Source organism: Prunus persica, chromosome G4 (genome assembly GCF_000346465.2).
Source record: "Prunus persica cultivar Lovell chromosome G4, Prunus_persica_NCBIv2, whole genome shotgun sequence".
In the NCBI taxonomy this organism is placed as follows: Eukaryota; Viridiplantae; Streptophyta; class Magnoliopsida; order Rosales; family Rosaceae; genus Prunus; species Prunus persica.
This window is the reverse complement of record NC_034012.1, coordinates 4224352-4248616: the sequence shown is the minus strand read 5'-3', so window position 1 is coordinate 4248616 and position 24265 is coordinate 4224352. Positions and strand designations below refer to the sequence as shown.

The 24265-nt window shown below is 35.4% G+C and overlaps 3 protein-coding genes across 4 annotated transcripts; 1 reads left to right on the top strand and 2 right to left on the bottom strand.

Moving 5' to 3' along the window:
* On the bottom strand, positions 586–1978 carry LOC18780355 ((S)-scoulerine 9-O-methyltransferase). Its single transcript, XM_007212415.2, has 3 exons — positions 1270–1978; positions 1030–1094; positions 586–891 (listed from the first exon to the last, which is right to left on the bottom strand). Exons 1-3 carry the CDS (start codon positions 1976–1978, stop codon positions 586–588), a joined length of 1080 nt encoding a protein of 359 aa, XP_007212477.2.
* Positions 2319–8145, bottom strand: LOC18778347 (hydroxyproline O-galactosyltransferase GALT2). Its single transcript, XM_007213546.2, has 7 exons — positions 6496–8145; positions 5672–5910; positions 4863–5153; positions 3973–4101; positions 3573–3746; positions 3026–3133; positions 2319–2822 (listed from the first exon to the last, which is right to left on the bottom strand). The coding sequence occupies exons 1-7, from the start codon at positions 7397–7399 to the stop codon at positions 2613–2615; spliced, it is 2055 nt and encodes a 684-aa protein (XP_007213608.1). The 5' UTR covers positions 7400–8145; the 3' UTR covers positions 2319–2612.
* On the top strand, positions 8753–14563 carry LOC18779552 (protein PLASTID TRANSCRIPTIONALLY ACTIVE 12). Of its 2 annotated transcripts, none has more exons than XM_007211486.2 (11): positions 8753–8957; positions 9180–9247; positions 9351–9421; positions 10111–10788; positions 11242–11354; positions 11834–12093; positions 12795–12916; positions 13164–13232; positions 13721–13771; positions 13919–14020; positions 14301–14535. In XM_007211486.2, exons 2-11 carry the CDS (start codon positions 9214–9216, stop codon positions 14394–14396), a joined length of 1596 nt encoding a protein of 531 aa, XP_007211548.1. In that variant the 5' UTR covers positions 8753–8957; positions 9180–9213; the 3' UTR covers positions 14397–14535. The 2 variants fall into 2 exon arrangements, with proteins under 2 accessions (XP_007211548.1, XP_020418139.1); XM_020562550.1 differs by having other exon boundaries at positions 8763–8957; positions 9330–9421; positions 14301–14563.

Here is a 24265-nt window from a genome sequence, read left to right as displayed (position 1 = left end):
TATGGATGATTGCTTCATATCTTTCTTTCAGTAATGCTCAAATGACACACCAGGAAAGTGGCCAAATCACAAAAAGTTAAACTAAATACATAGATGTAATAGTGTGTGTGGTACACTCGCAACCAAGACAAGGATTTAGGTCCAACCAGTGAAATCTTCAAATGGTACTTACAATTCGTATCGAATTAATATGATCACGACGATTACGATGACTAGAGTATTATGGTGAAGATGATGAGAGTGAAATTTTGAGCCATGTGTGGTGATATTATAGTAAATAATAATCCTACTATCTATTCTAGAAAATTAATCCCTAGTAACGTTTTTTTTATATCTCTGAATTAGCAAAATTTTGATTCGACCAATTGAAAAATGGAAAACATTAGCATATGATAATGATATAGACTTTTAACAAACAAAAAAAACACTTGATATTAAGCATTGGAAAAGAAAATACTTTCCTCTTAGTATGAACTCTTACATTTCTACGTTGTGAACAAGGGAGAAAAAAAAAATCTATGGGTCTCTTTGCAAATTAAAGGAAATAAGAAAAATATGTAGGATCATAATGTTATGCTACTAATCTCATGCTTCTTCTATCTTGAGAAACTCCAAAACATAAATCCCATATGAGATTGGAAAAAATTTAGTTTCGACAAAACCTACATGTTTTGCTAAGTTAGCAAACTCAGTTGTTGTTCGTTCCTTACCGCCAGGACATGCCATCATTGTGATGTCCAAGGTTACTATGTTCAACACCGCTTTTGTCTTCTCCAGTTCTTCAGGTATTGCAAATTCCACAACTATCACCTTCCCACTTTTTGGCAATGCCTCCCAACAATTTCTCAATACTTTCTTGCATTGATCATCTCCCCAGTTATGGAGCACCCACTGCAAGCCATGTAGATTTAGTTAGCTACGTTTGTTTGTGGGGTCATGACTCGTGCATAGATTAATGACCGATATTCAATCACGCGCTCACACACGACTGATGCTAGCATTTAAGAATTAAGAAATAAACAAACTAACCTTCAACATAATAGATTGTGCATTTGGTATCGTCTCAAACATATTTCCACCAACATGATTCACACCTGCATGTAATAAGTTTACATGTTGGTTAAGATTAATATAACCAAACAATGGGTCAAATTCATAAGAAAAGAAGAAAAAAAGTGTATATGAGATTTGACCAAAATTGGATTCGAATCCTCTGCTTATTTTGACTTTTAATTTGTCTTCTAATTTTGATGATACTAAGTTACTAACCTTGGTACGTAGGAGCTTGGGCAACAACATTGGGCAAATCAAAGTTAATTCCATGGATGTGGGGATACATGGAAACTACTTCTGACATGGAAGTTCCAATGCCACCCCCTACATCCATCAACTCCTTCACCTCCTCAAACCCTTTGTAAACCTTTAACACCTCACTAAAATTTAGGTTAGAAGTTTCAGCCATAGACTTGTTAAACAATTGGCTCATCTCGGGTTTCTTGGACATGTACTCATAAATGGTAATTCCATGGGCCTTGCAGAAGGGCAAGAAGTCTGGTTCAAGCACTGTGTGCTTGAGCATGTACAAGCTCTTCACAATCTCAAGTTCAGAGTTCAAAATTATAAATGGGGCCAATGAAACTCCATTTTCATCTGGAACCAAGCAGAGTGTCTCATTTGTGAGGCCATAAGCCCTTTCTTGCAATGTCTCATCATTTGGGCATGGGTTTAGGGTTGTGGATAGGAGGGAATGGGCAGCCAGCAGTCTCAGAATTCTCTCCAAATTCCCAGCTGCATTTGGATTTGAAGTTGGAATTTGTGAGGCAATTTCTTTTGCTGTGAGATGAGATGCTGGCCCTGACTTGGCTATGATGCTGAAGACATTTAGCTCAATTGCAGCTTTTAGGGTCATTTGGATGGGAATGAAATTTATCAAACCTCTAGCTGAGACAATATTTTCAAGACTTCTCGTGTTTTCCATGTTTGTGTTTTTGGGTTCTTGTTGTAGCTAGCTTTGCTTAACTTGGATCTTGGGCACCATTTATAAAAACTGTTGAGCTTCTTGCATAACTCCAGCCAAGATTGAAGGAAAGGTCAATTCCTTTGTGTAACTGATAGAGAGGGCAAGACTTTCTCTCGCGGTGGACATTAATTTCCGGACCAAAACTGAAGCTGGACCTAGTTAATCCCTTTGATTAATGCTCTCTTACATCCCTGAATTTGAAGATAAATAACCAAATTCACATGTTGATTTAATTAACATAAATAACTTTAAAGCCATCAAGCAATTTTACTGAAAGGTTTGATAATAAAAAAACCCCTTCACAACAAAGCCAAACGCTGTATGTTAGTATTGATGATGCTATCAATTGCTGGATGTTAAATCATGACCATAATATACAATGTAGTGGGGTGAACCCGTCGAGCAGCCCCATTTTACAACACAATCTACATTTGGAAGTCTTGGATGATTCATTTTGACAAAACCATTTCTCACAATTCATTGTTAGGAGTTTGTACTTTCAATCCAAACTAAATCGGCATGAGTCGGTGGCTTCCAGAAAGAGAGGGTGAGGAGTTCTGCAATCTATTCATGTGAAGCACAATGCTCAGTGTCATCTGAAGTTACAGCATTGCACTCGACCACGAGCCAACTTGTCCCAAAGACAGATCATTTGCCTTGGGGATTGGTAATGTGCAGTGTAATAGTTCTCCATGCATCCATACTGACAAAACTTCCAGTTATGGGAGTACTGGACGGTCGCCATGGAACTGTTGAACTGCTCAACCCACATTCCCATGCTCACATCCTCCATCTTGAAAAGCTGCAACCAAACACTCATTATGTTTAGTAACAATACGATGAGACTCGACAGAACCTGGTAGGTGGCTACAAATGTAACCATGTATGTATTACTTTCTTTTTCTTTTGGCCAACATGTTACTTTCAAAGTTTGCAACACACAAAGATGGAAAAAGAAGGAAATCATCTTCAGAGAGGAAATAAGTCCGACAATTAGTAACTAACCCTTAGGCTTCGACTCCCATGCTGAGAAATGACAAACTTAGCAATATCAATGGAAATTATATATCCAGGGCCATTGGCATATGGAGGATAAACTTCTTCTGGCCACTCCTGCACAATAGACAATAATCCTTCAGATATATAGAAGGGGAAAAAAGAGAAAGTAAATGAGAAAACCACACACAGAAAGGGAACTTAACATGCATCCTCTTTGAAAATTTTCAGTCCACTAGACGAATTAAATTTAGATAACAGCAATAACAATAGAGAATTTAGGATGCCGTATACAGGGAAATTATTTTCTTGTCCATTCATATTATTCTCCTGGTACCATGGAGTAAAACCTGTGTGCATTTACTTGCTAGCAACCCAATCCACCATTCCACTATATTCAATTTTCAGAATATCTGATTAAGAAAAGTAGCTTCTACTAAACAGATAGGTCAAGACATTCCGAAAACCCACAAGACAACTCATCAAATACAACTATTGAACAAAAGCAGATAAATGGATGACTTAAACAAGTAGGGATTCAAGCCAGCTTGCAAACCTCATAGGTTACAGCCCATTTTCCACTTCTGAGAGGGCGATGCAAGAGGTTAAGATTGCCCATATAAAGGGATTTTTTAGAAGAGATGCCTTCAATTTCCTTTAATACAGTGTCCACTCTAACAAATGTATCATCGTCACATTTCATGATGTATGCAGCTGTCACATTCTGGACCTGCATCAAGGTGTTGAAGCTTTAAAAAACACAAACTCAGAAGAAAGGCCCAGTTGAATGGTTTTCCAAACTAATGACACAAATATGAACATCTGATCGAACAATATACATATATATGTATAATAAATAAATAAATAAATAATACATATATATAATATATATGTAAACTCACACACCTAGATATGTACACTCAATGAAGGAATACAGGAGGATAAACTGAACTCACCCCAAACTCACAAATAGAGATGGTTTTCAGAACGACAAGCTCATAGCGATCCATAAAGGGCAAAATCACAATATCACCGAAGTAAGCAGCCTCTTTCTTCAACACTGCATTTACCTCCTTCCTCGGATTCTGCAGAACTTAATAATTAGTACCAATTATTGAAGGAAAGCATGAATATGGAACAGTTTGATTCAATATAAGCTTTGACCTCATATCCCAAAGACCCCATTTTACGTAGCAACCTCAATCATCTACAAGTCCTTGTGTTATATTATTCAAGTTCTTCTGTTTTTATTGCGAGAAAGATTTCAAAGGTTATGACCCTAAAGGCACAATTCAGTTTATTGATGATAGATAGTGCGAAATGATCCAAGAATAGAATTTGAACTTAAACCCAGTCATTCCTACAAGTTGGAATCCATTTACGGAGAGTACTTTTTTATTTCATCAAAACAATTTGAACAAGTGCATTCCATATTACATAATGAACCTCATACAATTCAAAAACCATATCTACATCAGCTTCCAGGCAATGAAATTCAAACATCAATCTGGCCTGTCTGACATGTTAAAACAGATGTAATGCAGCTTTCCTCTTTCAGTTAAAGATTCATCTAACACAAACAAAAGCCAAAACTTCAAAATAGATAACAAACAGAAAACTTGAAAGACTGAACTGCACGCTCAACCAGTTAGAGACACACTTATATTTACACTGCATGATGAGATGTAACTACTCAAGGACAATATACATTTAAAGAGAAAAAGACCATTGTAATACTTGTTCTCCAGCCTTATAAATGGTTACCAACACCAGTTGATCATGGGATCTGACTACTCAACTCTTTATATCAGATCAATTATTCAGAAGCTAAATACAAGAAACTTACCAATGCAACAAAGAAACGGACTACTACGTCTGAGGACTTGATTACAGATGATTGCATCCAAGTTTTTCTCACTGCCATGCGCTCTGCAAAGTGATTCGTAGCAGAAAGAACCCCAATAAATAGCCGAACAGGACTCTTAGGTAAAGGACGAGCTTTCCACTTCTCTGACATCTCCAGTACTCTTTGAGGTGAGAAACTTGGATGAGAAGCGGGAAGAGAAGTAGCATAAACAGAATGTACATCAACATCTCCTTTAATTGCTAATCCGGTTGCATCTTCAAGTGTAAAACCCTAAAGTTAAAGCATAAAAATAATTAGAAAAAAGTACATTGCATTAATGATAGGGAAAACATGGCAAACAGACAAGGAATAAAACTGAAAATATATAACCACGCCAGACAGCTCAAAACACATATAATCATTAATCATAATTATGGCCTTGACATATTCGCGCAATTTCTCTAAATCACACAATGAAAAAAAGTAACTAAACACATAATGTTAAATGGAATTCAGAAAGTGGGTGGAGACAAGGGGGAAAGGAAACCAACAACAAAATCTGAGAGGATATGTAAAATCACTTTAAAATGCAAACAATTGAACAGGCTTTCTTTCCCAACAACAAAATCTGAGAGGATATGTAAAATCACTTTAAAATGCAAACAATTGAACAGGCTTTCTTTCCCAACAACAAGAGCTGTACGGCAGAACTAGCAGCACTAAGTGCACCAAATTTGCAATTTTGCACCATGCAAATCTCAGAGGCAAACATAAGCAATGTAGGTAAGTTACTCTGTTATGCAACATACCGTCCGATATGGAAATGAAGTCACATGCCTGCCCCCAACACTAATATGGAATCCATCCACACCAGCACGTATGGTCAGGATAAACAGTCTACCCTCTGTAAAGGGAAATGGCCAGGTAACTTCTGGCTTCTGCTCACGCCCTATGAATCGCTTAAACCATGAGGTAGTCTTGGTCTTGGACTCCTTTGAGTCTACCATATCATTCCGCATCCACTTTTCACATCTCCCATATCCATCAACTGCCACATAAAGTCATGTTACAACCCACATGGCTTATAACAATCTATATATATAATCTACATAATGAACAGCTAGACAATAGAAAGAAGGTGGATATTGGAGTCTACATTCGGAGAAGCATAAAAGAAGTTCCCCATCCTTTGAAATAACAGCGTGACCGTAGGACGGTCAGGATTGTTAAGGAGGAACCAGCAAGAATACGCAACCCACATGGTATACAGCTCAGTCGAATGCTTTATATATATATATATATATATATATATATATATAATCTACATAACGAACAGGTACACGATAGAAAGAAGGGGGGAATGGTTTTTACAATCTGAAACGCAAACAAATGTTCGACATCCTTTATCCTCATATAATTTTCCTATTTCAAGCTATATTCAAACTTTTTCTGGTTAAGGGACATACCCTCATAAAAAGCATTAACTCCATTCATACACAGGTATACTCATGTTTTTAAAAAAAAAAAAATTGTGTTTGCTCATGAATCTTTATGCCCATGTACAAATACCATGGCTTGAGATGCAGAAATACAAGGAAAGAACTTATCTTCCAAATCAATGAAACATTGTTACCTAGCATGTCTTCATTGTTCTTAGATGGTAAACCATCACACCTTTGAGCTGATCCCCATTGCATCCTATAGCAGGTGTTGTGCTCAATGACTGGCCGATGACTCCAATCTCCCTTTAATCGTGGATTCAAGTGCAATATCTTCGGTGGATCCTCCCCATCCACTGACTTCAATCCTTGCAACTCAACCATGAATTGCGAGACCATAACTATTCCATCACCCCTCCTCAACTTTGCCAGCTGGGGCACATACTCCTGATGAGCATAATGGGATGTTCCCACCACCGTAACAGAAGAGCCTGCAGCAAGTCCACAAGGAAGGAACATCAACTTATCTCCCATTGCCAATTCTTCCCCACTCATCGATAGCCATGAAGGACATGACTCAGGTTTTCCCTCAACTATAGAACTCTCTCCTATCTCCTTCCCATCATGTTTATCCACTTCTTCCCAAGCATTTAATCCTAATGTCCAAGCCTCATCTGCCATCCTCTCAAGCACTGAAAGTTCATTAGTTCTATTCCTTTGCCTCAGAATCTCACCAGTTATCCGACCATATCGATGCTGTAGTGGCCTTATAGGCTTAGACTCACTTTTCTTCTCTTCCAAAGGTTCCTTGCTAGGCCTCACAGGCGCATCTTGGCTCTGGTCTTCCAATTTCCTGTGAAATGTATCCTTATAAACGGAACTAAATAATGGTTTACTCAAATCCCCATCTTGAGAGTCCTGTACTTTGGCCAGGTCCAATCCAACATAGCCATCATCACCACTCATCGCCTTTGCTATCTCTAGAAACTGGGGAAACTTAACGGATATGAAGATCAAGTACAATGCCGCTAAAGCAAACAATAAATGCTGCAATTTGAACCTCCTAGCAACAGAAGGTTCAATTTTCAGCCTCTTCATCTCTATTAAACTAAAACACAAACTACAGTATACTCTACAACAACCAAAAAGTTCCGATGCCCATTTCTTCGATGACCAAAGAGAAACCCAATACAAGCTCCAACTCTAAACCCAAGAAAAACACGCAAAGTAAAGCTTTCCCAAATCCTCAAGACAAACCCCTGTCCAATATTCAATACCGAATCAATAGTGGCAAGAAACGCAAGCATACACTGAGAGAACTAGAACCCCGTAATAGGTTCAGAGGGATCGAGTTCAAGAATCAAGCAATGTCAACAATTCAGCATCACAATGCAAGAAAACGCATCAACAAAATTCAACACAGCAAAGCTTAATATCATCAAAGCCTCACCGGTATTCTGCACACAGTTTGATCTCGACCCAGAAGAGACCGTACAGTGAAAATGCACAAGGGATTAGATTGAGGAGAGAGAAGTAGGGGAATGTTGGTACAAAAAGGAGGAAAATTTATTCTGAGATAAAAGGAAGATATTTTACTCAACGAGAGAATAACTGATGCTAAGTAGATTTCGTTGCCATTCTTTTGGGTTTTTTTATTTTCTTTTGCCCCCCATTCCGCAAAGAAGGATCAGGCGCCTGCACCTAAAATATATTTTTCTTTTCTTTCTTTTTCTTTTTCCTTCTTTTAATTTGATCAAATTGGACTTAACAAGGAAGTTTTGGTTTTTTCAATCAGTTAGACTTGTTTACAATCTTACAACAACCAAAACAAAAAAAAGGTTTGTTTACTTGTGAGAGTTTGAAGTTTGTAGTTTGTATGTTGAGGTGCGTTCTGTTTATATTTGAGGTTTGCAAGCTTGTAATTTTTATGTTGGAATTTTTTTGGCCATTTATAACTATGTGTAGAGGTACACTTGTGCGTCTCATGTTACGGTGAAGATACACGTGTGCATTTCATTACCCTTTAAGAGCATTTATAATGGACTCCCTAAATCACCTCCTTAGACAAATTTTAGAGAGGAATTGAAAAAATACATCTCCAACCATATGCTCTATCCACCTTCTAAAATATGGAGATCTCTAGGAGCTCCTAAATCTTAGGAGAGACAAAGAACTCCTAATAACTCTCTATAATTTAATGTTGCTTTGTTTTATATATATTTTTAATTTTTAATTAATGTTAACTATTTTTTTATAATTTTTTAAATAAAAATGAACAAATTATATTGAATTAAAAAAAAATTATTGTATTTATGACTTCCTAAATTAGAGAGTATGATTGGAGTTCAAATTTTATAAAGAACTCCTAAAATAATTTTTGTGTTTTTTTAATTAAAATTTAATTAAAAAATAAGAAGTACGATTGTAAATACTCCCTTAGATTCGCTTAAGGGGGAAAAAATGCAAAGCCCTTATCCAATTTTCCAAAACCCTGAGCTACCCCACTTCCACTCTCGAGTCTACTACTTACACAGCGGGTTGAGCCCAAAAGCTCCTAACTTTAAATCCCCAGCAACGATTCATACCTTCATCTATACGCAGAATTCAGCAGCTGAACCAGCTCAATAACTCCCTTTTCAAATCTTGCAATATAGCGGTACGTTTTTTGCCTTCAAACTCCAGTTGTATTCTTTTCCCGCATTACAGTTCTTTGGGTTACAAATTGAATTGCAGTGCAAGTTTAAAACTTTCAGTTTCTTTGTTATTAGATACTCTCTGTGAGTGCCCAAATAGAATTAAAATAGTTAGTAATATATGCTCACTTGGTACCCAAATCGTTTTCTTTTTTCTTTAAATAAAGTTTGGTTCGGTTTTCCAGATTTTGGTGATATTTATGCTGCGGTTAAAGTGAAATGGCATCTATATCAGGAACTTGGCTGTATCAAGGTGTGTATATTTGGTCTTATTATCTTATTTAATGCTGAAGATAATTTCATATACAAGTTTTCTTTTCTTTTCTTTTTCCAAGCTTTTGGTGTGCTTCTGGCAGATAGAGGATTGAAAGGTGCAGTCTTAGCACAGAGCCATGCTACTGGGAACCCATGTTTCAATCATTTCAAGGTTTGTATTCTCTCCAATAAATTCACTCTTACACACACACACACACATATGCATGTTTGTATGACTCTCTCTCTCTCTCTCTCTCTCTCTCTCTCTGCATAACATTGCATATTGGTCACTGTGGAATTTCTTCTGTTTTTTTACTAATTGTGTTGCTTTAGTTTTAGGCGTCCTTTATTCAAGTCTCTATTTCCTTGTGAAGTGATTTCTTTAGTAATTAAACATGGGCGATTTCTTTGGTTGAAGTTTTGTTTGATTGTGCTAACAATGCCGGGACTAAACTGGCCATCTGGCTAAGTTGAGATCAGAACTTTTAGTTGGGGAATTTATAAACTTGTTTTGCAAATGCTACTCGGGAGCATAACTTTTTCTTTGCATGAGGAAAGTGTTTGTGCTTGGGCTGATTTTGTTTGAACCTATGCATTAAAGCTTGCCTTGTAGGCTTGTAATCTTCCAGAATCAATTGCCTCCCTGCACGCCCAGAGCCATGCTACTGGGAACCGATGTATTTATGTCATTTTAGTGCTTGTATTTTTTATATTACTCTATGTGTTGAACTAATTTCTAATGTCTGGCTCTGGTAAGATATTTCAAATGGTAGGTTCCAAAATATATATTTTTCTTCGTCACCTTTCTTTTTCTTTTTTTAAACCGTTTACTGTTGTGCTAATTTTATGTGAATAGCACAGGCATCAACTGTAAGTTCATTTCCAGTTGGATTATTCCAAGTTAGAGTTGGCTCGAATATATCACCAAAGAGGGCACCTTTACTTCCTTCTATAAAGTGTGAGAAGAAGGATGATTCCTCCAAAGATTTCTCTATTGAGCGTCCACCTTATGATAGCTATATGGACTCAACATCTGGGCAGCTTGAACCTGCATCAGGTGCTCGTGCCAGCATTCCAGGCCAGGATTATTGGCCTGAAGGCACTGCAAGTCGAGTTAGGGCTGCCAGGGCTCCTGAGCCCACTGGTAAATCAGTTGGATCTCCATCTTATGGTAGAAATCCTGGAAGTAGGAGGAGGAAGAATAAAACATCAGTTGCTGCTGGTGAATCTTCTGAACCAAGTGTAGAATCAAGTGGTACACTGGCAGTGGAACTGGAACCAGAGACTTCAGAGGACACACTAGAGGATCCTAAAGATTTCCCATCTGAATATGTTGTCTATCAGACTGAACCTGAAAAAGAAGAAGAAACAGGATTTGAACTAGACAAGAAACTTGGACGTCCTCATCCCTTTATTGATCCAGAAACAAAGAAGCCACTAGAGGAGCCACTTACGAGTGATGAACTATGGTGGAACTGGAAAAAACCAGACAAGGAACAATGGTCCAGATGGCAAAGGAGACGACCAGATCTTGAAACGGTTAGTGCATATTTAATAGAGACAAAATGACAATGCTGTATGTAATTTTGGGATTGTGATGTAAGGCTCACAGAATGTATAAGCCAAGGGATCTATAAACCAATTTTTTAATGTCTAGGTGATTTGAACCATGTGACTTTTTAAATATTACAAAATTAAAAGCTTTGTTGTCAAAAATTACTAATCATATTTGGTTTTGGAGTGAAAGACCGTGTCGGAATTTATTCGCCGGTCCACCCTACTCCTCTTTTTTTGGAATTGCAACATTTTGGGTCTTGTTTACATGAGGTTCTCACAAATAAGCAATGCCACTTAAATTACATGTATTAATTAAATCAATATAAGCCCACTTCTTGGTAGAGCGCCCATGTAATCAATCCATAAACTAACAGGGACGTCAGAAGGAAAATGGTCTCCTACTTTGACTTGGATATTGTCTTTCAACTTCTTCAGGTTTTTCTCAAAGCAATGGCAGAGACTGGGCAAGTAAAGCTTTATGGTGAACATCCAACATTGACTGAAACTTCACTTTACAGAGCAAGACGACATCTTTTCAAGGAAGAGAGGTATAATTGATGATAAATTTTGTAATCTTCAGTACATATATAATATATGGGAAGACATACATATGTAGTTTAGAATTATGTATGACATTACTAAGAATTTATACAAGGATGTGGTGAAAATTGATGGTTGGTTTTGTCATTCTGTAAGTACTAAGGAGAGTGATAACAATTAAGAAACGTTGCTGCAGCACCCTTTAAACAAATTAAAGGAGATGAAAGGATTGTCCCAGTGCTCAACCTCTTGATTTTGGATTTGTTTGCTTATGGAAGTCTCTCTTGGGACTTTGCATTGTCAACTTAGAATGATTTGTGTCTTAGTTTAGGTTTTATTTAGGTTAGGCTTTTTTCCTTGCACCTGCTTCTCTATTTCTTATTTTGTTTGCAAGTAATGATTACCTTGCAACCTCAAAATATTGATTAAGAACTTCTATGGAGTTTTGTTTTTATGTGGAATTTTCAACTAACTGCTGATTTTGTAGGCTTCAAGCAGAACAAGAGAAGCTTGATAGAATAGGTCCACTTGCATACTATTCAGAATGGGTAAAAGCGTGGAAAAGAGACACTTCTCGAGAAGCTGTTCAGAAACATTTTGAAGAGACTGGTGAAAATGAAACAACCCAACTAATTGAAATGTTTTCTCAACAAACTGATCGAGAGTATCGCATAATGATGGGAACTGATATCCGTATACGCAGGGACCCCATAGCGATGCGTATGCGAGAGGATCAAATAAAGCAAAGTACTCACTCCAAAGCTGATAATTTTGTGCGTTATTTTCATGTCTTTCATTCTTCACATCATTATTTAATCATTTCAACCCCAGAAACAGTTCAGTTCATTTAGAAAAGGTTTTCAATTTAGTTTATTTTGATTGGATAAGTGATGCATTCTTGTGCAGTTGTAGTTGGTCAAAACAGTGATTGCATATTCCCTTTATTGACCCAATATATTAATCTTGTCCAACCTCCAAGAAAAGAGGGGGAAGATGGATTAACACTTCCATATTTCTGGACTTATGTTTATGTGTACATGTGTGCCACTTTCTTTCTTTCTTTCTTTCTTTCTTTCTTTTGAGCTTTTGTGTTGCTGCTAGTAAGCCATAAGTCATTATTAAGAACATTCACTTTCATGGCATCTTATGGGCTCTATTGCAAATTATGTATTCACAATATCGGGAAATATTTTATCAACATATTCCAACATATTCCAACATTATGCCTTTCATCTGTTAATCATGGCAGTACTTTAGATTGTCATCTGTTATTCACCAGGCATCCAATAGTTTCATTAAACATGTTTAATGATCTTGATTAAATAACATCAATCTGAATCTCATTTTTTCCCTTCTATAACTGTCAGATCTTGAATATGTGTTGATGTTGTTCTCATAAGGCAGGAAGTCCATTTTAGTTTGTTGACTAATTTATTTGGCCTTTGCAGTATGGGGCGGAGATCCTGTTTACCCAACTGTGAACTATATTCAAGATCCAGATGAAGTGATTGATTACAGAGGCGCAGATTTTCATGAACCAACACCAAATATGCTGTCTTTTCTGAAGGAGGTCAGTACTTTTCAAATCCCCCTACCTTTTTTTTTTCTGGAACATTATGAAGAGTTTTGTGGTCAGGTTAAGTCATTGTTCTTCATTGTTTACTCATTCACAGTTATCGTGAATTTTTTCATCTCACATGCTAAATTTAACACCTTTTTTTTTCTTTATTTATTATTTGACTTGCTGGATTTTTTTTTCTAGCACCTGCTGTATCAATTTTTTTACTCAAGTTTTTACTTCCCTGCTCTCTGATCAGCATGGAAAAATCATATCAAGGGAGGAGATTGAGAAAATTCTGTCAAAAGAGAAGACCGAAGAGCTTGAGGTAATCAATTGAAAGTGTTAAATTTAATTAGTTGGATGGATTATCTTGTCTATCTATATAATGCCTAAACAGCAACCTCCCAGGAAAGGGCCGTCCAAGAATTCCAAATGCGGAGTGTACCAGACAAACAAAGGCTCAAGCACACATTCATAAAAAATAAATTCTGAGGCTCTTAGGCACATTCTTGGATGGAATTAAAAGTTTAGCATCCATATTATATACCTATCCTGAGTCCTAATCATGCTTGTCCTGATTAGTGTCAACCACTATAGTATCTAACCCCTATAGGAAAAAGAACAGCTTATCTACGGAACTCTGTCAAATTATTCATTACAGAGATGCTGTATATTATGGTTTCAAAGTTACAACCCTAAATAAAATGTACAAAACTGTATGTGGTGTGATGGGTGCATTTGAATCGTGACAGAATGTTTGGGAACAAAGCATCTAATCTAGCTGTTCCTTGTTTTATAATTCTATGAAAGCAGGCACCTGATATGGATGAAGCTATGGCACAAGCTGTTGACATTGGTGAAGATGTAAGTTGGATTGCTTCACATACATTAGTTCCATAATTGTATGTTATTACGCTGACAATGATGTGCCTTGGATGCAGTTGTCCAGCATACTGCTAATCCACTTAGAATTGTTATGTATGAAATCTTACTTGGCACTGTTTATAATAGGATGAAGGAGAAGATAGTGAGGCCGAGGTTGATGAACAAGGAGAGAAAATCACACGCAATTGGAGTGTTTTGAAAACTACTCCTGGGCTTACCAAGTCAAAGGTGATTCTCATTTCTCAGTTTTGCGGCATTTCTTCATTCGTAACATTCGATTGTTTCATATATCCTCATTTATGGACATGAAAAGAAAAAAATCCGTTGCAATTAAAAACCTGTATATGGCACACTAATATCTAAACTTCGCAGATTATCTAAATCTTCATTATAAAAAAGTTGTATTTGTTCATAGTTAAAACTGCATCACCTATAACGTCCACATGCTTACCATTTCTTATCCATTTTAAGCAATGCATTTTAATATATTTTTCTCCAAATCTTGCAGGGTAAACCCAAAAAGGACGCCTTGTCTTTGGAAGAGGCTGTAGACGATTCAGAGAACTTGACAGATTTTCTGATGGACTTTGAGGAAGAAGTGTAAATATGTTCTTTGGAAGATTTTGGTTTGTTGAGATTCACAAAGAAATAGGCGATGAAGTAGGTGTATGCATTATTATGTAATCCAGCAGCAAAACTGTAACTTATTTACATGAATGAAACAGAAGGTAAAGTTATTGACCTGACTTAGTCATTTTTTAACAAAATTAATGTGCATGGCATTGTGGCCCTTTTTTTAAAAAAAAAAAAGAATTTTAATACAAGCGATATTGGTGTGCGAGGATTCAAACACCATTGGCATTGGGGCCATGTTTGTTTGACATTCGAAAATTGCTTTCTTAGACCAAATGTAAATGTGGGCTTTAGAAGATCCAACGGCCCACGTTCAAGTGGACCTTCCTTAAATCAGTTTTTCTCTTTTTGGTCAATCCCAGAATCAGTATAGAATTTTGATACCTTGAAATGCGGTAAGAAAAACCAAAAAAATTCATCAACAATCCCATGCAATAATAAACAAAGAGCAAAATGATGAGAGCAAAAGCTTTTTTGGGTTTTTTGGCCTCAAGTAAGATTCTCTTATGTAAGCAAATTTTCCCACTTTTTGAAAAATTTGAAAAATCAGCAGACTTTCTTTTTGGAGCTTAGTGACTTCCAGGGCACATTAAGTATTTGCTAATTAAGATGGCCAGGTGTTTATAGCAAACCTTAATTTATTTTTCCCTCTCTCCTGGCCTACACTATCTATCTGATGCCCCTGCAAGATCTTAAATCAAAAGTGCTTTTGTTTATATTATCCTGTTCCTGCTTCACATTAGCATTCATACCACACTTAAGCTGTCATTATACCTTAATATAATAATCATTTTGAGACCATTATTCTGTTTTAGGTTCAGCCACCAATATTAAAAGCCGAAATTAAAGCTTTAAAATAAATAAATTAGTACAAATCATGCTTTTTAGGGGCCAAATTTGATGGATTTATGAAGTGGACCCATTTAAAATTGCATTATAAAATAAAACAATGTGGTCCATAATTCAATTGAGTATAAACCAAACACCCTTTTGTGCAGACATTTATCCCTTAAAAGAAGACACATTATCATTTGGGGTTTTCTAATTGGGACAAATTTTGATTACTGTGGATGATAGAGAGTTTGACTTGAAATTAAACAAATTAATTATTGGCGGGCTAATGCAGATGATACAGAAATGATTAGAGATGTTGGCAGCAAAACATCACAAGTAATCACAACAAAATTTTACTAATGAGGGATTTTGGTTGTGCTGTCACCCAAAACATGGTCAAGAAAAAATCTAAGCAATGCTGGCTTGCTTTCTTGCCTTGCCCCCCTCCTCCCCTTTCTCTCTCACCACCATTTTTCTTTCTTTTTGGGTTTGAAGAATCACATATAACAGCTGAGGTAGAAACATCTGGTCAACTATGTTTGATTCTGTGTTTGTGTCTTTCTAGCATTGTATGCTCTTTGGATGTGGCTCATTTTGAGAAGGGGGGTCACTAGTCACATTAGTGGCTAATCTTTTTAATTATGTTAATCGTCATCATTAATTTAAGTGCCCTTTCGACCTTTTTTTTTCGTTAATTAGTTGTCTTTAAGCAACCCACAATCATGATTAACAAATGGGCTCCACGCTAATTATCTATCATTAGTCTTGCCTGTCCATTTGGTGTCATTAGGGACTTTCCACATTCTACATCTGTTTAGTTGATTATGCATGCAAGTTCAATTGTGTCTTGTCTTGTTTCCATCGCGCCCAATTAGAGGCGTACATGCCTCTACATGTTGATTAGAGCGTTATAAATTTCAAAAATCACGGCTCGAACTCAATAGAACTTGATTTAGTGGAATAATATTGACCAACACTTGATGTGAACTTATAAATGATATGACATTTCGACACAAATAATAAATACGTAGCCTGATATTAGTCATGACAATTGGCAAGACAATGCGCATGCTCCTTACACTCAAATTCAATTCTCTCTCTCTTATTATAATAGTTTAAACTATCGTTTTTTTTTTTTGGTCGTGAAAGTTAAAATTATCTCACCAATCCTCTTGTAGCTTGTGGAAGCACAACAAACGTTTGGGCTTGAAGTTGAGCTACCTCATCTCAAAGCTTTTCTTAGAGCAATGGGTCTCCTCGGCCAAGACCCATTTCCAAATTGCATGCACACAAAAAGTGTAAGATACTAATAATTTTGAATGGTGTAGAAGAAATGTGAGATTAAATTTTAGCTTCGATTCTCCTCCCCTAATAACTAATATTATAAAAGAAAAAGAAAAATCCTAATTTCTACATATTTTGGAGAATTTAATAAGGTAGGGAAGGGAAGGGAAATAGATAGATAACAGATTATGATGAATCATGATGAATTATTATGAGCAAGTGTCGACACGCGCGAGTGGAGTGGCGCGTGGGAAGGGGGAGCCCATTCCAATCACGTCGCGTCAAAAGGGGAAAACGAGGAAATCTAGAGAGAGAAATTGCGTGGGACCCACAAATCTAAGAGGTGAGCTGTTGCTTTACTTGACACCTATCGCTTTTCCCCCTTTCCCTTTCCCTTCCCCTTCCCCTTCCCCACCACCATCACTCTCTCTCTCTCTCTCTCTCTCCCCTGCTGAGAGTGAGAGGAGAGAGAAAGCCCATAGATTTGGATTATGAAAGGAAGAGGTGAGAATATCATTCAACTCAAAACCCCCCAAGCTGTTGTTGTTGTTGTTGGCATGCTGCTCTTTCACTCAAAATTTAATTTAATTCAATAAAAATAATTTAATTTAATTTTAGTCGTATGTGACATTATCTATCTTTCACCCACCCCACCACCACCCTTCTTATTTATTTTTTGTGAGTCTTATTTTTAATTTTCTACTTATGCTTTGCCTCTGTGGATATGAAAAATAACGTTTTTGCCACAGTAGGTGTTATTTATTTTATGGGGTTATTTACTCAAATGGTCATCAAATTTATACTCGAGTTGTATTTTGGTCCTCAATTAAATTATTTGTTCAAAAAGTCCACCAACTCTATATTAATCGACGAATTGATCATACTGTTACATTATATCAATATTGCCATTAAATATAGGAATAAAGTAATTCAGTTAAATAAAATACTAAATAAATTAAAAACTAAAAATCAAAAGAAAAAAACCACAAATTGAGTGAACTTGATTATGTGCCTTTTTGGTGGTATGGTGATGGAGTTATACGCCCGAAACTACCCACCCACTCAAAGATCTGCAAAGAGGACTAAGAGGCTGTTGTAGACCCACAATTTCAAGATTTCATCGGGTCGACTGGCTATGGTGGTTTTCCCGGCGACGGTTTTGATGGAGATGTTGATTGGAAATTCTCTATTTAGGAAACTAAAGGCAGAGTGAAGAGCGAGGAAGAGAAGGACATAAAGAGAAAGAGGTTGGGAGATAGAGATTTGGTGGGTTTTTTTTTATTTTTCTTTTTGTTGGTTACTTTTTGTTGTTGTTTTATTTTTTTATAGTTTTAAATTCATTTTAAAAATAAAGAAAATCTTGTGTTAATTTTTAATAGTATTTTTTTTAGTTGTCAAAAGTCTTATTTACTCTCATAAATATAGTATGTGCTGCTCACGTGACTAAATTTAACAAAAAATGTAACAGTAGGACTAATTCGTCAATCAATAAAGAGTTGGTAGACTATTTGAACAAATAATTTAGTTGAGATACCAAAATGCAACTCGGGTATAAGTTTAAGGACCATTTGAGTAAATAATCCTTATTTTATATGATGTGAGTTTTTCCTTTGAAATGAGAAGGAAAAGAAAAAGATCTCAGCCGATTTTCTAGATGTTCTACATTTCACCAAGTTAAGTTATGGTAACTACCACAAATAGGAGAATAACTTACATATAATAGGATACCAACTTTTTGATATGGCAATATATGATAGATTTGGATACCGACTGTCATAGTATTACATGTAAGTTTTTCTCCCCAAAAATAGATATTTTCCTTTCAATTTTCATTCAACCAATGTCATTCTTATTTAATCACAACACAATTCAATTAGTTGTAGTGAAATCGTCAATTCAACTTTTACAACCATGTAATTTTACATTAAATATAGTTTCGTACCGTAACAAATTTCGATTAATATAGCACTACTCTAATCACGGTTTTAATTTTTTTTCTTCCAAATCAGAATGAGTTAGATCCAAAAAGAGTCATTACAATAATGAAGCAATCTAACATCAAAATTAAGACAATTTAATACACTGTAATTAGATTATTTAGAAAAAGAATCCATGTATAATGTATTTGAAATTCTTCAATCAAACTGTTAATGTGATCACGTGCACACAGACATGGATTCAAATCAATTGACTTGTGAAGTTTTTAAAATATAAAAAATAAAAATAAAGGTAATTTTATCATCAGTTAACTCAAGCAGAATAAAATCGTAGAAAATGCCTTTGATGTGTTAAATTTTCTCATCAATTAATTCAGGACCTACCAATTGTCGGGGTCTGATCTACTTGCGAGACACCTTCATTAATTTTGGAATTCTGGCCATACAAGAGGTCCTTAATAATTCGGCTAACTCAAGCAAGGGACCCACTCTCACTGAAATCCCATACCGTCCCCAATATTCTCTCAATAAAAAATACTGTATTTATGTGGAGTTTAGCTCAATAGAAAATTACGTTCACTTATATATTAGTGGTTATAAATTTGAACTTTCATGATATTTTTGCAGTGTGTGTTAGAAATCTCATTTTCTTTATAAAATTATTGCTTATATTTAAATATATATATAAAAATTTGTATTTTTGTCTATAATTACAATACAACATATACCTTCAAGTTTATATATAAGGCACTTGAGTCGGTGGTGCTTCTCTTGGCCAAATTTTATTTTATTTTTAATTTCTCGTACTCATGATGTGATGGTTTAGAGGTGGGTAGGTTTAGGCTTTCAACTTGATAGCAACTAGATGCTTGTTTTCAAATGCCACGCAATAATAGAATCCATAAATTGATGCTAAATTATTGACATATACTTGTACAAACCTTCTTCTTTTTTTCTTTTTTTTTGTTGTTGTTGGTATTAATTCTACATTTATAGTTGATTTTGGGTTCGTTTGAGAGTGATTTTGAATAGCTCAATAATAAATTCTATAGAAAATCATTTCTCCATATATATAAGAGTATAATAAGTGATTTTATGAAGAAGCACATGAGTGTGCTTTTTCCCAAAATCACTTAGGGATCATTTTGGACTGCTTCTCTAGGAAATACTTCTGTTCATAAGCACTTCTAACAAATGCACTTTTACTATAAAAATCTTGAATTTTAATAAAAAGAATCCAAGTGCTTCTTGAAGAAGCATATAGCATGTGCTTCTCCAAGAAGTGCGTCTAAACTTTTCTGTCAAACACTGTCAAAAGTGCTTTTAGTTGTCAGATAGCACATTTAGCCCTTGAAAAAACACTCACAAAATAAGTAATTATATGGAGAAACACGTGGCAGGTAGTTCTCCCAATAAGTAATTCTGATCATTCCTAAATGAGCCCTTTGTGTTACAAAATAACAAAAATGATTTTGCACCTATGCAAGTATAATCCGAGGATTGCCAAAGTTTATGTATGTAATAATCTTTTGAAATAAAGGTGAATTAGTTTTTATTTATTTATAAATAAATCATATTTTATATTTGTCACATCTTGGCCTTCATTGGACATATACAGGGAACATATACTTTTTGAATATTCGGATTAAATTAGAAAATTTTCAAGAACAAACTCTCTCCGCAAAGGAAAAAGTTGCTTAATTTTTCTTTTCACTCATAATTTGAGAGGATGAAACAAAAAGAAAAACTTGGGCACCTTGGTTTTCTTTATTAAATTGCGTGCTTCATTGGATATCAAAAGCTAAACATGATTTGATTAGGAATATGATTACAACTTGACAGGGACGGTATTATTCTCCACTTCAGCTACAATTCAAATCCATATCATTTTGAAAGAGTATATATGTTATGTTAGTGTGATTTGATCTAAACCTTTTGCATTTACAGCTACTTGGCAGTATCATCTCTTTTAAGCAAAATGCCACCCTTTTGTGATTTTTTTTTTTCTTCTTCTTTTCCGTTTCTAATCACAAATAATAATGAAACTAATTTTTTTTTTTTCAAAACGAATGTTCAGTCAGGGTATCTTAAATGATATCGCGAGAATCCACTAATACCATGGAGATGCATCAGGTAAAGACAAGGCAAAACGAACTAGTCTTGAACGATATCGCGAGAATCCTCTAATACCACGAAGATACATCAGGTAAAGACAAGGCAAAACGAACTAGTCTACGAGCACCAAATTCGCCTCTTGAAAAACAAAACCAATGTACGTACCATTCATTTGAAATAGTTTCTTAGTTAGCTCTCACTCTCACACGGGGGCAAGTGGAGTTGTTTAGGTATGTATACTTATCATGAGAGACTAATGTAGTGGCGAATAGTCAAATTTGTGTTATGTTGGGTGGAAGATGAACATGTAGATAGATTTTGACATTCTCTCAAATATTTCAAGCTGCAGTAACGCATTAAATGAACAACGTTTGATATTGTTTTTTTTTTTTTTTTAAGGTGTCGGTTGTGTGTTAAGGGTTAAACTTTTGCTAGCTGCTTCTTGGCTGGCTCCTAATCTCCTGGAAGAATATATATATAGATATGCATGGCCCAGTGCATGCATCCAAAGCTCGTACACTCTCCCTCTCAAGTTTTGTACTTTTCCCAGATGAAATCCGATTAGATATATAATGGACCTGTTTATATGCCAAACTGAAAATGATGGGAATTGAATTGAAAATATGAGATGCCGACTTTTCTGACGGTATATGAAAACCTATTTCTAATATTAAATATTAAAATTGTTTTTTATTATATATTTCTCAAGAGATGAAGGGTTTTTAATTCAGATAATTCAGATTTTTTTCCAGAAATAAAATCTCGTTTTATGCATGCAATTGGAAATTTACAAGGAACAATGAGTTTGAATGCATGAACAAAACCAACATCCTTTCAATTCACAAGAGAAAGAAAACATGCCATGTTCCTTGAGCACAAAGGTCTACCTCTGCTGCCAAAATCTGCATATATAGATGGCCTTGGCTTTGGCTTCTTTGCCAAAATTAGAACAATGGTGGCTTGAGTTGTAAGTGAAAATGAAAGATTTAAAGGGCACATCTTATCCTTCCATGAAGCTACAAATGCTCACATGTATGCTAAAGAATTTGGAGTTTTTTGAAGGTGATGTTTTAACGTATCCTATGTAGTGCAAAACATCATTTCTTTTGTAATTCAAATGGTTAATAGCAGTTATCTATGTACTCGAAGTTCCGTATTTATTTTTAACTCTCTAATATCATTTGTTTTTTGGTGATTTATGATGTGGCCAGTTTCTGTTCAATTTTTGTTGTTGGTGAAACTTTCTGTTCAAATTGATATCATACTTTTTACGTATTGACCTTTCTTTTGACAAATGGAGTCATCAAATTAACACTAGGGAAACAAATTCCCATTTTACAGGTTTTAATTGCCGTGTGAAATACCATGATATTGATATATCCTTAATACATGGGATGTGGGGTCAGTAGTTTCGGGTCGGGTCAAACTGGTGTGCCGGACTCATATAGGTTAATATCCGATGTATATTTTTGGCAAAATATAACACATACAAGCAAGCAAGTGTATAGTGTTCTATAGAGGCAGGAGTTTCATCCTCTTGCTATCGAATAAGTCGTCGCTAGAGAGTACAGAGGTAGGTCACGCACTAAATTAGATCTACCATGATGTTACATACACACTGGATCGAGTCGGATGTTAGTTGAATTTTTATCGAGTCTCGAGTTTAAATGCCAAATCATAAGCTCTAACTAGAAAGATCCAAAGATCTTATAAAATGTATACAATATATGATGATAAATTTATAAGGGCCTTCATAAGGCTAATATTTTGACGCTCTTTTTTGAGTCATATGTATTTTAAATTGAATATTTTATAATTTAGATGTACTCGCATAAAGAGTGCGTGAATTTAAAAAAGAACGAGTTAAGTATTTCAATTAATTAAGAAAAAAAACTTTATTTCTTTCTTTAGTAGTATTTAATGGGTTTATCCTTTGAAATCTGAAATTATAAATTTGGAGATGAAAAGGAAGACAATGTCGACCAAAAATAAAAGAAATAAAAAGGAAAGGAAGACAAGGCAATGATAGATTTATCCAATTCTGTGACAACCATTTCATAGCGAAGATCGATTTTACAATTTTGCCACTAACGTCTCTGGTAGCTGTAGTAGTAATAATGTAATAACGTGTGGGGTAACGTATTGTCTGTGGTAGAGTTCACCGTACGGATGACAGAGACCAATAGGAAACGCAATAGTTTTTCCGTCATGTCTCATCATAATCCCACTGGACCCATTTTCTGCCCAGTGAAAGGTTAGGATTCGTCCTTTTCCCTTCTGTTTATGTACGCGATTCCCTCAGTTATCCGTACGATCATCAGATTCCGTTAATACACCCCCAAATTGGATCGGAATTACGAAGCTGAACCAATACACGTGAGTCATGCATGCTCTTTAATAATTAGCTTTTTTTTATTATTCATTTTTTTAAATACCCTTTTTGTTATTCAGAAATTAGAATAAAAATTAATTTAAGGATGAACTACACTTTGCACCCACGTGATTTAAGGCTTAAAGAGTTTAGTCTTTGATTCGACCAAAATAAATAAATAGAGTTTAGCTCCCGTATGTCAAAACTATAAACGCTCATTCGTTTGACTTTTGACGTAATACTTACGTATAATATGATTATATTAAAATTTATTATCAACTATGTTAAAAGAAGGGATTTGCCAACGAGGTCTATAGTCTAGTAGAAAACAATCTTGATTTGTAGACTAGTACTCTTAAATTTGAACTCCCGTGACACCTTAATAATATTTATGAGAAATTCTATTTCCCTTTATAATTTAAACTATCATTTATATAACAGTAAAAATTATTCAACCATATGCATGTATGCACATTTTCTCTCAGAATTACAGGTCTTAAAATGGTGTGTAGTTTTAACATGCCAGTCCAGTCTCCAGATAACATTTTTTTTTTCCTTATGTTCTCTTATTTTTCTTTTCAGAGCTTTCGTGTATTTTTTGTCTTATAGCCGAGCCCATAGAATTAGAATGGGAGAGAGATTAAAGTCAAAGACGAAGACCATGAATGAGGAAGCCCCAAACATTCCATTCGTGTGAGTTCTAACCCAACATCTCCTCTAGCCTTGCAGACCTTATTTTAAAGAAAATTCACAAATGATCATAGATGCCTGCTCACTTCACCTGGTTCAACTATAGTTCGAGACGTAATCTCCCATTATTATGATTTTCTTACTAAACATCTCTCATATATTTCTTAAAAGCCTTTAGGAATTTTTCGAAATTACATTAAGGCAAATCCTTCAATGCAAAGAATCATATTATATCACGATTATTATAAATTATATTCTTTAATACGACTCAGATCGTCTGTACAAGTACAGTACATAATAAAATTTATCTACTTACGTCGTCATCGCTTAACGTCACACTCTATAATGACAGTGGATGCCGTATTCACTGTTTTCCCAACAGGATTCAATGGGTAAGATGTCATGAAAAATGCATGGACTTTCACAAACTAGGGCTAGGCCTATTATTGCAATTTTTTGTTATTGCATTCACTTTGCAGCCAAAGTTGAAGTTTGGTCGTAGACATAATATGGGCACAAATTAAATTAAGCACTTAAAAAATATATATAATGTGAAGATGGAATCCGTGTTGGCCCATCTCGACCAACTTGCAAGTTGAAAAGCCATAG

Excerpts from the sequence above, each read along its gene's own strand:
- LOC18780355 (XM_007212415.2), bottom strand. The coding sequence starts at position 1,978 with ATGGAAAACACGAGAAGTCTTGAAAATATTGTCTCAGCTAGAGGTTTG. Across the intron at positions 1,095-1,269 it reads CCAAGCTCCTACGTACCAAG|GTGTGAATCATGTTGGTGGA; the intron begins GTTAGTAACTTA and ends TATTACATGCAG. Across the intron at positions 892-1,029 it reads CACAATCTATTATGTTGAAG|TGGGTGCTCCATAACTGGGG; the intron begins GTTAGTTTGTTT and ends CATGGCTTGCAG.
- LOC18778347 (XM_007213546.2), bottom strand. The coding sequence starts at position 7,399 with ATGAAGAGGCTGAAAATTGAACCTTCTGTTGCTAGGAGGTTCAAATTG. Across the intron at positions 5,911-6,495 it reads GAACAATGAAGACATGCTAG|TTGATGGATATGGGAGATGT; the intron begins GTAACAATGTTT and ends TTTATGTGGCAG. Across the intron at positions 2,823-3,025 it reads ATGGGAGTCGAAGCCTAAGG|CTTTTCAAGATGGAGGATGT; the intron begins GTTAGTTACTAA and ends GTTTGGTTGCAG.
- LOC18779552 (XM_020562550.1), top strand. The coding sequence starts at position 9,214 with ATGGCATCTATATCAGGAACTTGGCTGTATCAAG. Across the intron at positions 9,248-9,329 it reads AGGAACTTGGCTGTATCAAG|CTTTTGGTGTGCTTCTGGCA; the intron begins GTGTGTATATTT and ends TCTTTTTCCAAG. Across the intron at positions 12,094-12,794 it reads AGAGGATCAAATAAAGCAAA|TATGGGGCGGAGATCCTGTT; the intron begins GTACTCACTCCA and ends TGGCCTTTGCAG.